The following is a 13440-nucleotide window of genomic DNA, read 5'->3' as shown; positions in this document are numbered from 1 at the left end:
AACAAAAGATCAAAATATGATGACATATATGTAGTACATTCATTACCATATAATACTTAGAGAACTCTAGCCATACCTGACAATACTTTAAGAGATTCTGTTCCAGAACACACTTCTAATGCTGTTCAGTATACTATGAAAAAGTATATTGCCATACATAAATACTATAATGTCTGTTTTCTAACTAAATCACAGAAGACTGGAGGAAGAGATAGCTATAAGAAAATTAAAAAATGAATGCTAAACAACACAATGATCCAACAATTTTGGAGGAATGATATTATGAGGCCGTTGTACTTTAAAGATCAAAATTTCATGATTAAAAACCAGTGATGGTGCTGAGCACAGCATTAATGCTTTTCAATGATTTTGATTTGTTCAATACAAATTTTCCTATCAATGACTTCATGGACTGGTATAATCTAATTTAAGTTACACTTCTACGGAGTTTCCAATTTTCTAAGAGTATGATGATAAAATAAGATGCACCTGATACTACCATATCTAACCATTACTAACCTAAATATATAAAAATTTACAAATTATACACTTCTAAACAGGTTTATTACAATGAATTTTTTGTATGATTCTACAGTACCGTAATACTTTAAACCAAGTCTGATACTTACACAATCAGGTTTATGATTACAGATTATACACATTTGCATATCTCAGATCTAAAATATGTTTACACTTCAAAAATTCTGTACACAGTTCCTAATATATCCATGGCACAAAAATGAATGTGACAATATTTCAAGAGAACTACCAGTATGTCTCAAAACCTAACTTGTAGTATGTCTGGAGGCTTCAAAAACTCCCCGCTGAAAGAAGGGAGAGAAGAATGCCAGGGTGGAACGGGAAGGGGGCGCACCACATAAGGGGGATCCTTCTAATTCACTGCACAACACAATTAACTGCTGTAGGTAAACCTGAAATAGAATATCATTGTCATATAAGAATAGTTCAAAGATCGTACGCTTACTATAAATACAAATGAACAATAATCAACACTAGTATAGCTAATCATGCTAGAACCTCATTCCTTGTGATTCCTACAGATTCTCATTTTTATTTTGTAAAGCACAAAACTTAAGCAATGTCTTCCACTTGCACCATATGATATAAAGCATATCCTAAAAAGAACAACGAATCTTCCATATAAGGTATAAATCATAATGATCTGGTGATATAAGAAAGAGCAGTATTTGTTTATGAATGGAACTCATTTCTGCCCAATGCACACAGCTGGAGGACTAGCATTTTATCAACAGGATTAAATCTTTTGTGAAGATGGACTTTAAAATCCTCATCTCTGAATGTCCTCTGCATCACACAAAAACTGCTGTTAGCATCTTCTCAACATTCTCTCAATCATCTTAACATGAAGACACATTTTGAAATTCTCACCTCAAGTTGTCCTCTGCGCTCAGCGACTACTCTCTCAGAGAAGTTACCAAAGAGTCGCCGAGGAGGAAAGTAAAGTTCTTCAACCTAATGAATAAAAACAGATATTAGTTAATGGAGTTCATTTACATTTCTAAGTTTTGAAGAAAAATTAATAAATCTATTTCTTTTCATACAACACTTTCTCACTGTTAGGAAAGTTGACTATTTCAATCAAAACTGTAATATCAGTAGTGTTACAACAGACAAATAAAAAACAAAAGAATTATACAAAGTTTTAACATGACTTAATTACTTTTCCCTTGTTACTCATAACAAATTTTTTACCCTGATAGATCTTAATAAACCGAAAAAAGAATCAATTTTTACCGGTTGTCCATATTTATGACACATGTACATATGGAGCTCCCTGAATCTTCGATACCTTCTAAAAACTGTCCAGGAATCATTGCCAGCTGTAATTTTTACCTGAAGCCATAAAAATTAAGAAGACATTAAAACTGCTGAAGCTGAACTGATATGTACTTATATAAATACTGATCACAAAGCTCAGTCTAGCACATAACATAAGCACCTTCCTTAAAACATCTAAGCATAGCTGTGAAAAACAAATTCTTAAACAATTAGACCTTAAACTTCATATATACAAATTAATTTTATAATTTACTGAAATATGTACTTACTATCATTATCATGAAATACAAATTTCTTGGTTAGAGATATAGAAATACATGGAAAATTAAGCTTAACATTGAGAAAAATATCCAACAGCACTTTTTCAAAGCAGTTCTCTTATAGCAAAATAACAATAATTTGAGTTAAAAAAACAATTCTGACCACTCAATACAGTGCACAACTAATCTCTGTTTACTACAATGGGACGATCAGCAAAAGGCATTTGCAGGAAATTTTCCAGGGTCAAAGTGAACACTAATGACACAAACCTTCAAAATGATGCCGATAGGGGTGACTTTTACTGGTACAGACACTGAATATCAAATCTAATTGGCAATGAAAACCAATCAAAAAGTTTGTAAATTCATATATAAATTCACTGTGGATGAGAGAGCTTGGGAAGTGAGTCAGTTGTTGTTCGCTGATGATACAGCGCTGGTGGCTGATTCGGGTCAGAAACTGCAGAAGCTGGTGACTGAGTTTGGTAAAGTGTGTGAAAGAAGAAAGCTGAGAGTAAATGTGAATAAGAGCAAGGTTATTAGGTACAGTAGGGTTGAGGGACACAAGTTAATTGGGAGGTAAGTTTGAATGGAGAAAAACTCCACCCTCCTCCGCACAACTCTATCTATAGCCCACGCCTCGCAACCATATAACATTGTCGGAACCACTATTCCTTCAAACATACCCATTTTTGCTTTCCGAGATAATGTTCTCGCCTTCCACACATTTTCAAAGCTCCAGATCTTTCGCCCCCTCTCCCACCCTATGATTCCCTTCCACTTCCATTGGTTCCATCCGCTGCCAAAGCCACTCCCAGATATCTAAAACACTTCACTTCCTCCAGTTTTTCTCCATTCAAACTTACCTCCCAGTTGACTTGTCCCTCAACCCTACTGTACCTAATAACCTTGCTCTCATTCATATTTACTCTCAGCTTTCTTCTTTCACACACTTTACCAAACTCAGTCACCAGCTTCTGCAGTTTCTCACATGAATCAGCCACCAGCGCTGTATCGTCAGTGAACAACAACTGACTAACTTCCCAAGCTCTCTCATCCACAACAGACTGCATACTTGCCCCTCTCTCCAAAACTCTTGCATTTACCTCCCTAACAACCCCATCCATAAACAAATCAAACAACCATGGAGACATCATGCACCCCTGCAGCAAACCAACATTCACTGAGAACCAATCACTTTCCTCTCTTCCTACTCATACACATGCCTTACATCCTCAATAAAAACTTTTCACAGCTTCTAGCGACTTGCCTCCCACACCATATATTCTTAATACCTTCCACAGAGCATCTCTATCAACTCTATCATCTGCCTTCTCCAGATCCATAAATGCTACATACAAATCCAGTTGCTTTTCTAAGTATTTCTCACATACATTCTTCAAAGCAAACACCTGATCCACACATCCTCTACCACTTCTGAAACCACACTGCTCTTCCCCAATCTGATGCTCTGTACATGCTTTCACCCTCTCAATCAATACCCTCCCATATAATTTCCCAGGAATAATCAACAAAGTTATACCTCTGTAATTTGAGCACTCACCTTTATCCCCTTTGCCTCTGTACAAATGCATACATTCCGCCAATCCTCAGGCACCTCACCATGAGTCATTTTTTTTTTTTTTTTTTGCTTTGTCGCTGTCTCCCACGTTTGCGAGGTAGCGCAAGGAAACAGACGAAAGAAATGGCCCAACCCACCCCCATACACATGCCTTGATTCAATCCACTGACAGCACGTCAACCCCGGTATACCACATCGCTCCAATTCACTCTATTCTTTGCCCTTCTTTCACCCTCCTGCATGTTCAGGCCCCGATCACACAAAATCTTTTTCACTCCATCTTTCCACCTCCAATTTGGTCTCCCTCTTCTCCTCGTTCCCTCCACCTCCGACACATATATCCTCTTGGTCAATCTTTCCTCACTCATTCTCTCCATGTGACCAAACCATTTCAAAACACCCTCTTCTGCTCTCTCAACCACGCTCTTTTTATTTCCACACATCTCTCTTACCCTTACGTTACTTACTCGATCAAACCACCTCACACCACACATTGTCCTCAAACATCTCATTTCCAGCACATCCATCCTCCTGCGCACAACTCTATCCATAGTCCACGCCTCGCAACCATACAACATTGTTGGAACCACTATTCCTTCAAACATACCCATTTTTGCTTTCCGAGATAATGTTCTCGACTTCCACACATTCTTCAAGGCTCCCAGAATTTTCGCCCCCTCCCCCACCCTATGATCACTTCCGCTTCCATGGTTCCATCCGCTGCCAGATCCACTCCCAGATATCTAAAACACTTCACTTCCTCCAGTTTTTCTCCATTCAAACTCACCTCCCAATTGAATTGACCCTCAACCCTACTGTACCTAATAACCTTGCTCTTATTCACATTTACTCTTAACTTTCTTCTTTCACACACTTTACCAAACTCAGTCACCAGCTTCTGCAGTTTCTCACATGAATCAGCCACCAGCGCTGTATCATCAGCGAACAACAACTGACTCACTTCCCAAGCTCTCTCATCCCCAACAGACTTCATACTTGCCCCTCTTTCCAAAACTCTTGCATTCACCTCCCTAAGAACCCCATCCATAAACAAATTAAACAACCATGGAGACATCACACACCCCTGCCGCAAACCTACATTCACTGAGAACCAATCACTTTCCTCTCTTCCTACACGTACACATGCCTTACATCCTCGATAAAAACTTTTCACTGCTTCTAACAACTTGCCTCCCACACCATATATTCTTAATACCTTCCACAGAGCATCTCTATCAACTCTGATATATATATATATATATATATATATATATATATATATATATATATATATATATATATATATATATATATATATATATATATTTTTTTTTTTATACTTTGTCGCTTAATATATATATATATATATATATATATATATATATATATATATATATATATATATATATATATTTTTTTTTTTTTTTTTATTACTTTGTCGCTGTCTCCCGCGTTTGCGAGGTAGCGCAGGGAAACAGACGAAAGAAATGGCCCAACCCCCCCCATACACATGTATATACATACGTCCACACACGCAAATATACATACCTACACAGCTTTCCATGGTTTACCCCAGACGCTTCACATGCCTTGATTCAATCCACTGACAGCACATCAACCCCGGTATACCACATCGCTCCAATTCACTCTATTCCTTGCCCTCCTTTCACCCTCCTGCATGTTCAGGCCCCGATCACACAAAATCTTTTTCACTCCATCTTTCCACCTCCAATTTGGTCTCCCTCTTCTCCTCGTTCCCTCCACCTCCGACACATATATTCTCTTGGTCAATCTTTCCTCACTCATTCTCTCCATGTGCCCAAACCATTTCAAAACACCCTCTTCTGCTCTCTCAACCACGCTCTTTTTATTTCCACACATCTCTCTTACCCTTACGTTACTTACTCGATCAAACCACCTCACACCACACATTGTCCTCAAACATCTCATTTCCAGCACATCCATCCTCCACCATGAGTCATACATACATTAAATATCCTTACCAACCAGTCAACAACACAGTCACCCCCTTTTTTTAATAAATTCTAATGCAATAACAACCAAACCTGCTGCCTTTCCGGCTTCCATCTTCCGCAAAGCTTTTACTACCTCTTCTCTGTTTACCAAATCATTCTCCCTAACCCTCTCACTTTGCACACCACCTCGATCAAAACACCCTATATCTGCCACTTTGTCATCTAACACATTTAACAAACCTTCAAAATACTCACTCCATCTCCTTCTCCCATCACCACTACTTGTTATTACCTCCCCATCAGCCCCCATCACCGACATTTGTTCTCTTGTCTTATGCACTTTATTTACCTCCTTCCAAAACATCTTTTCATTCTCCCTAAAATCTAATGATACTCTCTCACCCAAACACAAGAGTATTTCCTCAGGTAAGCCAGAGGGAAATCTAACTGTCCTGACATCATGGACCCCAGGCTAGATTTGGCCAACAAACTAAATCTTAATCCAAGATGTTCCTTGCTGAGATGGGTTCCCCTTATTGAATTCTGATCTCACTGATTTCTCTATGATGAACTGGTCATAAATCATGATGCACCAATGCTCCCATTTGTTCTCTTGTTTTTCTCACACTATTAACCTCCTTTCAAAACATCTTATTCTTAATGAAATTACTGATTCTTACTCACCCGAACTCATTTGCTCCCACAAAAACATAAAAATAAAAATAACAGAATTTCTATAGCGAAGTCAAGCAATACTGAACACTATAGATGTGGCTGAGCAACAGCATGTATCATCATATTAGCTGACTTACTGGACTTGCCAAGATGGATAAACAATTTCAAAACTCTGTTTAATTTCTTCATCTTAGAGTATAATCTGCTTATTCACATCACTTACAATCACCTGTGTGTGTCTCCAATTTCAATAACCTTTTTTAATCTCTATCTATCTCTCTATCTATATCTCTGATGCTTGTTCCAATTGGAACTCCCTCAAAGGGTGGCCACAGCAACAAAGTCTCCATAATTAAAGAACTCCAGTGCCACTTCTTAACCATTAGTGCCTCACCCTTAACTGGCAGAGGTAATGTCTAGTGCAGTGTCTGCATAGGCTCCTATCTAATGTTCCTAATGACTACTTCTATCTAATGCTCCTACCCACTGCTTCTACCTAATGTTTCTACCTAATAATCTTACCTAAATGTTCCTACCTACTACTTCTATCTGGTGCTCCTACCATTTTGCCAAAAGGCAGGGTTAGCGCATAGTGCTCACCATAGGAAAATCTAGAGTTACGAAGATTGAGGTACGTAAGTTAAGTGTTGTCAAGTATTACATATGACAAGAGAGAGATTGTATGTTTGTGGACATAATGGCAGTATTCCATATGTTAGTGTGTCAGAAAGAAAAGACTGCTATCTGGGTCAGAGGAGTGCAACTTGAGAACTACTAAAGTGCTGGCAGATGTCACTAACCCTCCTGATACCCAGACAGGTAGTATTGGTACTATACCTCCCTGGTCGTTGGCTGCCTACCAATTTACTTTGCATATACTAACTGATACTTATATAACATATATTTTTTTTTCACAGGGGAACAATTAATGCAACAACATGGATTTTTGGTAACTCTATACCATCACAAATTCAACAGAATACAGCCATGAATAAGCAAAAAAGTCTTTATATGATTTATAGATAAAATTGTGTATTTGTACAATTTACACAGCACATAGAGCAAAAATGAAATTACCAGGACACAAACCTCATATTCCCAATGAGCAGCTGAGCCAGCTCCCCTCATTTCATAGCCAGGTATACAGATACAGATTCCACATGACATGTCATAGTCAGCTGTAAGAAAAGATATGTCACTGATATTGTAGGAATGGGTGAATTCTTATCATTATCAACAGTTACCAAAATAGTTCCAATTATAAAAGAAACTATAAAAAAAGGACTAAACACATAGTCTGGATGACTGGGAAAAGATGCCTACCAGCTCATGATGACCACCTACTCTAATTGTCAGCCATGTGACTATCAATGATGGACATTCAGCAACTGCCACCACACACTGAGAGAGAAATGTTTGCTGATGATGCAGAGCTTAAAAAAATGTTCAAGTGCAAAGTACTACAATAAACTACTCTGTTATTGTGGCTAGATAAATTATTATAATTTTTTGGAAGAAGAAAGTTAAGAGTAAATGTGAATAAGAGCAAGGTTATTAGGTACAGTAGGGTTGAGGGTCAAGTCAATTGGGTGGTGAGTTTGAATGGAGAAAAACTGGAGGAAGTGAAGTGTTTTAGATATCTGGGAGTGGATCTGGCAGCGGATGGAACCATGGAAGCGGAAGTGGATCATAGGGTGGGGGAGGGGGCGAAGATTCTGGGGGCCTTGAAGAATGTGTGGAAGTCGAGAACATTATCTCGGAAAGCAAAAATGGGTATGTTTGAAGGAATAGTGGTTCCAACAATGTTGTATGGTTGCGAGGCGTGGGCTATGGATAGAGTTGTGCGCAGGAGGATGGATGTGCTGGAAATGAGATGTTTGAGGACAATGTGTGGTGTGAGGTGGTTTGATCGAGTGAGTAACGTAAGGGTAAGAGAGATGTGTGGAAATAAAAAGAGCGTGGTTGAGAGAGCAGAAGAGGGTGTTTTGAAGTGGTTTGGGCACATGGAGAGAATGAGTGAGGAAAGATTGACCAAGAGGATATATGTGTCGGAGGTGGAGGGAACGAGGAGAAGAGGGAGACCAAATTGGAGGTGGAAAGATGGAGTGAAAAAGATTTTGTGTGATCGGGGCCTGAACATGCAGGAGGGTGAAAGGAGGGCAAGGAATAGAGTGAATTGGAGCGATGTGGTATACCGGGGTTGACGTGCTGTCAGTGGATTGAATTAAGGCACGTGAAGCGTCTGGGGTAAACCATGGAAAGCTGTGTAGGTATGTATATTTGCGTGTGTGGACGTATGTATATACATGTGTATGGGGGGGGTTGGGCCATTTCTTTCGTCTGTTTCCTTGCGCTACCTCGCAAACGCGGGAGACAGCGACAAAGTATAATAAAAAAAATAATACTTGATCGCCATTTCTTGCATCAGCTAGGTAGCACCAAACAGATGAAGAAATCCATCCACACATATACACACGTATCTACCTACACATCCATATACATACATATACATATCTACATATATACATACGCATACACAGCCATATACATATATACACACGTACATATTCATACTTGCTTGCCTTCATCCATCCCCAGTGCTACCATGCCCCACAAGGAACAGCATTGCCAACTCCTCTGCCAGTGAGGTGGCACCAGGAGAATAGACAAAAAAGACCACATATGTTCACACTCAGTCTCTAGCTGTCATGTGTGATGTACCAAAACCAGAACTCCCTATTAACATCCTGGCCCCACAGACCTTTCTATAGTTTACCCCAGACATTTCACATGCCCTGGTTCAGTCCACTGACAGCACATTGCCCTCAGTATACCACATCATTTCAATTCACTCTATTCTGTGCACACCTTTCACCCTCCTGCACGTTCAAACCCCAATCACTAAAAATCTTTTTCACTCCATCCTTCCACCTCTAATTTGGTCTCCTGCTTCTCCTTCTTCCCTCCACCTCTGACACATATATCCTCTTTGTCAAATTTTCCTCACTCATTCTCTCCATATCTCCAAACCATTTCAACACACCTTCTTCTGCTCTCTCAACCACACGCTTTTCAATACCACATATCTCTCTTACCCCTTTCATTACTTACTCAATCAAACCACCTCACACCACATATTGTCCTCAAACATTTCATTTTCAACACATCCACCCTTTTCGTACAACCCTATCTATAGCCCATGCCTTGCAACCATATAATATTGTAGGAACTACTTTTCCTTCAAACATACCCATTTTCACACTGAGATAATGTTCTCTTTCCACACATTCTTCATCACTCCTACAACCTTCGCTCCCTACCCCACCCTATGACTTACTTCCATTTCCATGGTTCCATTTGCTTCTAAATCCACTCCCAGATATCTAAAACACTTCACTTCCTCCAATTTTTCTCCATTAAAATTCGCATCCCAACTAACTTATCTCTCAACCCTGCAGAACCTAGTAACCTTGCTCTTATTCACACTTACTCCCAAAGTCAATCACCAACTTCTGCTGTTTCTTCCTTGAATCAGCCACCAGTGCTGTTTCATCAGTGAACAACAACGGACTCACTTCCCAGGCCCTCTCATCACCAACAGACTGCATACTTGCCCATCTCTCCAAAATTCTTGCATTTACATCCCTAACCACCCCATCCATAAACAAATTAAACAACAATGGGGACATTACACACCTTTGCCACAGATCAACTCTCACTGGGGTCCAATCACTCTCCTCTATTCCTACTTTACACATGCCGTACAACCTTGATGAACAATTCTCACTGCTTCTAGCAACTTACTTCCCATATTGTACACTCTTAAGACCTTCCACAAAGCTAGAAAAATAGGTAAATAAACAATGGCTGAACAGATAACTATCAAAATTCAATCCAAATCAATGTAAAGAATGAAGGGAGAGAACAAATCAAATAACGACACTCCATTTGGAACGACTACATTGGATTAATCTACCTGTGACAAAGACTTCACCATAGGTTATTTAGCTTATTCATCATTGGAAAGTGCAAATCTATGAGTGGAACAAAATTACCTACAGGATATGTGGCTGCTTAATGTAAATACAAAAAGATGTAGTTAAAAAGATTCTTATGACATTTATTTGAGATAAAATGATGTGTACTTCAACATTCTGGCTTTCCCAATTAATAAGGTAAAATATCTAAAAGACATCATGAAATGGCAGAAGACTGAGAATGTTGAAGAACAGAACCTTCCAGATTTGGACTGCATTTGTTTTATGTAACACATTTGATATGTAGTTTTGGGTATCAGAATTAAAAATTAGGATATTACTCATTTTTTCATTAAATCTACATGCAAGTAAGGTTGAAAAATAAAAATCGTCATAAAATAACTTATTTTACACCAGAAATCTGTCACTTTTCTAGAAACCCCCTTCACTTCTTATATAAACAGTAATATTATATAATGCATAATGGCATTCCAGCATTCCAATTTATTTTTGTAATAGTAAATGATTCTAGCTGTTTAATGACATAATTGGGAGTTATTATGTGTCTTGTGTGTGTGTGTGTGTGTGTGTGTGTGTGTGTGTGTGGGGGGGGGGGGGGGGGGTGTTTCCCCCCCACCTATTTTCTGCCTTTTCTAGAGTAAATACGATTTCTGTATCCAAGATGGATTTCAAGGCATTTTTGTGACATCTAGAAAATATATCTCCTTCTGAGTTTCAAAAAGTAATAGAAAAAGACAAATCAATATTTTCATTTTTTGTTGGTGTATTGCCATCTTTGGGAACCAGCTTGAAATGAAATTATGCAACAAAAGGGTTAAGCGTTAATAACATAATTTTTTCTTGTTCAGATAAATAGTTACTTAAAGGAGACTGCAAAGGACCAGGGGTGAGCAACAAATCATCTGCAGATGCAGCACTCTGGTAGAGGCGATTCCCAATTTCACCTTCCATCTCATAGCCAGCCTGGAGATGAAAACAAATCATATTAAATATATGGATTAGAGAAACAAAAGCAGTTTTAAGTAACCAAAAATATGTATAGCTTTGGTATAATGAAATATATGATATCCTTTTCAGTATGATGGAATTCTGCAGTACAGCAAACAGAGTGAACCTCAAATTCATAACAGATATGGAATAAGGGTTACATTAAGTCATACTTGAGCTCCAACCCATATCTACATGCTAAATTGAAATATGAACTTCCAAAACAGTAAAATGATTTTCTTACTTTTTTACTTTGCACCTTAAGCTGATTCACTACATGAGACTAAAGTCTTCATTTATACCTCCACTTTCACACAAAATTTTTTTCCACTATATCCAGTCATGAGTTCATGACTGTGGATTGTGTATGTACCAACAAGCTTTGAATGTAAAAAAAAAGTTCACGTAGATCAATGTCCTGGTATGGGGCTATTACTGGAAATTGATTACAGTAAGGTAAAGGCTCTTCATGAGGAATAAGAGTACTAAAAAAGAAAAAAAATGCAAGCTTGGAGAATCAGAGATCTACTGTTACAAATGATGATGAATATTCTCTCAACCACAGGCCTCTGTATGATTCTCCTATATCTCCTATCCTCTTCCTTTCCTTAATGAATTATATTAGTTATCCTATTCAATCCTGACACTAACTATTTGACTATGCACTCTTCTGCTTCCTTTTACCCCAAAAGTCCCTAAACTTTAGGGATCCCCAGGAAAGGGGTTTTTCTTAAACATAAAATACAATAGTATGATTAACCAATATGAAGGATCAAGAGAAGTCTGTCGGGGTGGGACACATGGGAGGTGAGGCATCACCTTTAAATGCTAAAGGTGTTATCAAGATATCTCTTATGCTACATAATTAGAGAAGGGTGACATGGCAACCACAAGATCTATAGTTGCCACCATACCACAAAAAAAGAGAAAATACATATTGTTAAACTCCTGAAAATTAAACATTAACAAACATAACATAATTACTCTACAACTATAAACTTTTGTGAAAAATAACAGAGGTATCTGAAAAGCAAAGTATTGTAATCCACTGTCCAACAATAAACTCATAAACACCCGATAGTCTAGCTGCCCCATGATACCCAGAAAATGTTTCTTACAATTCATATCAATAAACAAAACCAGATCATAAATATCTGAGATCTCTTTAGGCTAGAAGCAAAAGTCACAGAAGTGAGAACCCAGAAAGCTGATGAAAGTAGACACATCAATAGCATGAACACCTGAGATCTGCACTCCATGCTAATGATGTTGCAGGCTAGAATGGTTTGCTATGTAGCTGCTGGATCTCTGTGAACAAACATTAGATGGCCTTATATAAATAAAGATGGACAAGAGGATAAAATCAAGGAGGAAACATTTTGTGTACTGAGCCCACGTTCTGAACACTCTTTGAGCAATTTCCTGTTCAAAGGATAAAATGGTATTTTGAGCCATCCTTCAGCATTTTCTTTGATGCTTATAGAGCCATAGGGCCAGTCTGTAAGTGACAAATAAACATTTGCTCGATATATAAAGGTAATGTTTATGTGACTTTGGCATATCACTTATGTATAGAAGTTACTTCTTCAAAACATTAACACAAAACTGTAGGTAACTTACACTCATTGAAATGTATGGCCTCACTTCTGACGGTGTCAAAACCCTCATTCCTCTGTAAAAGAAAAAAAATATCTTTAACTCCTTTCCCATTTACATGTGATGGATGCAGTACGTCTATCTACATTTCTCAGCAATTAAGTCTGCAGGCTGGCAAGGAAGCAGGACATCCAATTCCTTGGGGTATGCTAGCTATCTTGCTACCCCTTTACTACCCAATCAAACATTTTTTGGTGGTTCTCCTTTGAGGGGGCTCCAACTGGAACAGGTGTCAGAGATATATATAGATAGACAGGTAATCCTGAACACTATTACTGTATCCTATGGAAAACTGTGACTAAAATTCAGAGAATATTATGCACTTGCTATCATGCTTTATATGAAAAACTACAACTAAAATCATTTCATTACTAAAACTTACACTTTTACAAAGCACAATGTAGCACAAAGATATACACTTAAATAAATGTTCCTGTATTAAACCAATTCATCAATCAGTCAGGATTTATATTCATATTTCTAGC

The 13440-nt window shown here is 38.1% G+C and overlaps 1 protein-coding gene across 5 annotated transcripts in view; it reads right to left on the bottom strand.

The window, feature by feature from the left end:
• The window catches only part of Klp98A (kinesin-like protein 98A), a 132699-nt gene that overhangs the window by 63670 nt on the left and 55589 nt on the right, over positions 1 to 13440 (bottom strand). For 4 of the 5 annotated variants that reach the window (XR_011712561.1, XR_011712564.1, XR_011712572.1 and 1 more), the window contains exons 19-24: positions 12920 to 12971; positions 11173 to 11275; positions 7404 to 7492; positions 1777 to 1875; positions 1411 to 1494; positions 791 to 932 (exon numbers count right to left, since the gene is read on the bottom strand). Coding sequence is in view for 2 of the 5 variants with exons in the window: in XM_071661024.1 (XP_071517125.1) it covers positions 791 to 932; positions 1411 to 1494; positions 1777 to 1875; positions 7404 to 7492; positions 11173 to 11275; positions 12920 to 12971 (569 nt within the window). In the remaining 3 variants the exon portion in view is untranslated. Of the gene's footprint in view, positions 1 to 785; positions 933 to 1410; positions 1495 to 1776; positions 1876 to 7403; positions 7493 to 11172; positions 11276 to 12919; positions 12972 to 13440 lie in introns of all 5 variants that reach the window. The other variant, XM_071661025.1, reaches the window with a different exon arrangement.

Source organism: Panulirus ornatus, chromosome 5, assembly GCF_036320965.1.
Source record: "Panulirus ornatus isolate Po-2019 chromosome 5, ASM3632096v1, whole genome shotgun sequence".
Classification (NCBI taxonomy): Eukaryota; Metazoa; Arthropoda; class Malacostraca; order Decapoda; family Palinuridae; genus Panulirus; species Panulirus ornatus.
Note: the sequence above shows the minus strand (reverse complement) of the source record. Positions and strands in the feature narration are given on the sequence as shown.